The 3,611-nt window shown below is 43.8% G+C and overlaps 1 protein-coding gene across 1 annotated transcript; it reads right to left on the bottom strand.

Moving 5' to 3' along the window:
- Positions 1-2,431: 2,431 nt before the first annotated feature.
- On the bottom strand, positions 2,432-2,821 carry LOC145398052 (uncharacterized). The gene has a single exon (XM_080271012.1). It carries the CDS (start codon positions 2,819-2,821, stop codon positions 2,432-2,434), a length of 390 nt encoding a protein of 129 aa, XP_080127138.1.
- Between the last annotated feature and the right edge of the window lie 790 nt (positions 2,822-3,611).

The raw sequence follows: 3,611 nt of genomic DNA on the forward strand, positions 1-3,611 counted from the left end.
TAGGTCCTTCTCTCTTTCTGATATGTGTAACCTTGAACTTCCTAACTTATAATCCCAATTTGGTCTATTTCCACTTTTCCCAAACTAAATTACATGACACTTAACCACAGTAAATTTCATTTGCCATTTATTGCTCCATTCAAGACAATCATTTAATTCTTCTTGCAGCTGTCTACAAGAGTCTGTGTTGGTAATTCTCCTTTGTATTTTTGCATCAGCAGCAAACATACGTCGATAGCTTTCATTTGCAGTGTTACTAGCTATGTCATTTATACACACTAAAAACATAACTGGTGCCAGCATTAAGCTCTGTGGAACCCCACTAGACACTTCCCCCAATGATGAGTAATTACCCCTTATTACTCTTCTTATTTCCGTTTTTCTGAGAAAATCTTGCATCCAACAGTACAGGTTGCCTTGATGGTAGAGTTTCCATAAAAGTCTTTGGTGTGGTACTCTGTCAAATTCTTTCTTGAAATTTAGTTAGATACTGTCCCCTCATCCTTCTCTTTTCTGTTGTGTTTCTGCAACTCTGTCATAGTAGCTTAACCCCTTAAGACCACAATTATTTCAGGTGGGTCCTCCCCCTCCCCACAGCAATTTGGAGATGTTCTGGCGACTTTCACCAAGGGCAAATTGAGTGTGTTCTGGCTAAAGAGGAAGAATTTACACACCTGACAAAGCAATCTGGACCCCCGTTGGCCTAATAGTTACCACACAATCGCGCATCAAAGTAAACAAGTTTGTAGTAGTTACCCCTCGAAAACAATCTAAAACGTGAAAATCTTGATAACTTCCTATTTTTCTTATTGAAACAGGTCATTTCAAAGTGTTTGGTCACCAATCATGAAAACAGGTGTATATATAGGTGTGGGGAGATTACTAGGCTGTGGAGGGTAGGCCTATAGGTACGGGGTTTGGAAAAATAACCAACTTTTTGCATGAAAAGAAAGCACTTCAGTGTGTTTTTTAACGTCTTGGCGGCCTGATACCTCTCGGGGGTCTTTAGGGTGTGGGAGGGTAGTGAGGGACAAGGAGGGAGGGATGGGGTGAGGTTCGGGGGGGACACAGGGCTAGCAGGGTGGAAGGAGGGGCGAGAGTGGGTTGGAAGGGACGCAGGTGGTGGTGGGAGGAGAGATGCAGGTGCATGGAGGGGTGAGAGGGTGATGGGGGACAAGGAGGGAGTGAGGGAGTGGGGTAGAGGGTGGCCCAGAGGGGGGGTGCCCCCACCGCCTGGGTTGGTCCAATCCCCCTTCACGCCACCTCAGGGGTGAGTTCTCCTTTGCCTGAAGCAATGTACAGTCACCCATAAAAGAAACGGACCCCCCTTGGCCAGAGCTGCATTATCTCGTGGCAGTCCGAGTCTGGTAACACTGTGGCCGACGTTTGGGTGGATTGTTAGGGAGTCAGAGGCGGTGTAGGAGGGTGGGAGGCGGGTCTACACGACTTATGCTCAGATCATGTTTCATTTCGTCATAACTAAATCGAACCCAAGGGGTACTTATAATTAGATAATTATAATCAATTGACTGCCATGTCTCAAAGCATCGTAGGATAAAAGCAGCCTTACTACCCACCTAACATTGCAACTCTTTATCCACTTAAAACCTTTAAATTGTCTTCAAGGAGGATTATATATACGTTTTAAATGGTTCCAACTTACCCACACATATCAGTCACACTGACGGCATTATCTTTGCACATGGTTGTGTAATTTGTGTGTATGATACAGCAGGAATTTGTAGACAGAGGAAAATACTATCGATTTATATTTTTAGTTTATTTCAAACTAAACAAAAAATTTACACATTATAATCCTAATATCGTAGAAAAAAAATATGGTGTTCTATTATCTGTAAACATATATAATGTGATTAATTATTTTCACAGCAGTTCATTATGAACGGAGTCAATTAGGGAATAACATATGTTAGGTGTATACAGTATTTGTAACATAGTATACATAACATACACAACAAATAAAAAACACACTGCTTCCCCTTACAGCAATATAGATTTACTTTACATTATGAGCATTAGTAGCATTTTGTTTTTAGACTCCTGCAGTTATTTAATTATTTAATGTCCAAGCACCTAATTATTCGCCCTCCTTCCATTAGCTTGTATGATTGCATGTAACCTACTAGGAACAGAATCTACTAGATGTTGACAATGGTTTGGAATACGTCTTATATTTTCCCATTCTGCCATGGCATGATTTACGATATTTTCTCTGTTCCTCGCATCCCGGATATCCCATTTCCTGACCATCAATGCCCAAACATTCTCTATAACACTGATATCACAACCCTTGCTTGGCCATTCTATAACTTCAAATTCTGGATGTTTTCCGAACCATTGCCTTACCAGTTGGCTCATATGAATTGGTGATCTATCATGGACAAATCTAAGTTGGAGCTGCAATTACCCTCTAACGAATAGAAGGTAACATTCCATTCAAAATGTCGACATATTTCGCCACTGTAAGGTTACGCTTAATGAGTGTGAGATCCCCAAGCCCTCCTGCCCACAACCATTCGTGAAAAGAAACATTACTGCGGCCAATCATGCGCTGCTCCTGAATGTTTTCCTTCGCATATCTTGTGTTCGGTGGTCGCCAACATACACGAGCCTTGGCAGCAGTCGTTGAGAAGGACTTTTCATCCGTCCAAATTACACTGTTCCAAAATTCTGCATCATATGCCTCTTGTGTATAACGTCTGGCAAATGCAAGTCGTGCAGTCCTGTGTTCCACAGACACTGCTTCCTTTCTAGCAGGGACGGAACAGTAAATGCCTGCCTCATTCACAAGCCACCTCATTGTTTCCGAATGGTATGGTAGGTCTAATTCCTGAGTGACGTCAACGGCTGATGTGTGAGGCCTTTGTAACACAACATTTACGATGCACTGATCATCTTCTGGAGCTAAAATTCGTCACGACCACTTCTAGGGAGGGTAGTAAGGGTGCTCTCCTCATCCCAACGCCGTATCCACCTTCTCATGGTGTTTATACTTGATTCTGTTTCCCGGGCAATGGCTTTTATAGTCATGTCAGCGTCTCACATACCTATGATAGCACCACGTTTTGTGATAACTTCGGGTCTATTGGCACGTCCTGTAGGTCTATGTGCTCTTTGGCTGTGCACTCTTCCAGGCTGGTTCATTCTGCAAAATAGCAATGGTTATATACTTAAGAAGCTATCTATCTATTTGTAGCTCTGATGCCTCGCTTCCTCTGGGAACTCCCTCCAAGGGAGTGGCCATGGCAGAAGAGTCTCCATCTCTCCCTGTTCCTCACTTCATAAAGCCCCCCCCCCACTCCTCTCACACCTCTCACCCTCATATACTCCTCCACCCTGTCCACCCAATTGACTGGTGGTCTGCCCCTCGCACCAGGACACTCGACTTCACTCCCATACTCCTTTCTTGCAAACTCCCCATCTTGCATTCTCTTCACATGTCCAAACCACCTCGGTTTATTACGCTTCGCCCTCTCCACCACCACACACTCAGTCCCTATTCCCGTCTCACTCAACCCACATCTCTCACAGACACTTTCATTCCTCACCCCATCCCATCTTGTCAAGGCACATGACCCTCTAAGATAGCC

This window comes from Coenobita brevimanus, chromosome 44, assembly GCF_032717465.1.
Source record: "Coenobita brevimanus isolate Jiangsu-jjx chromosome 44, ASM3271746v2, whole genome shotgun sequence".
NCBI classification, from domain to species: domain Eukaryota; kingdom Metazoa; phylum Arthropoda; class Malacostraca; order Decapoda; family Coenobitidae; genus Coenobita; species Coenobita brevimanus.

What these genes read in the sequence shown, in the direction of transcription:
- LOC145398052 (XM_080271012.1), bottom strand. Translation starts at nt 2,821, where the DNA reads ATGAGGTGGCTTGTGAATGAGGCAGGCATTTACTGTTCCGTCCCTGCT.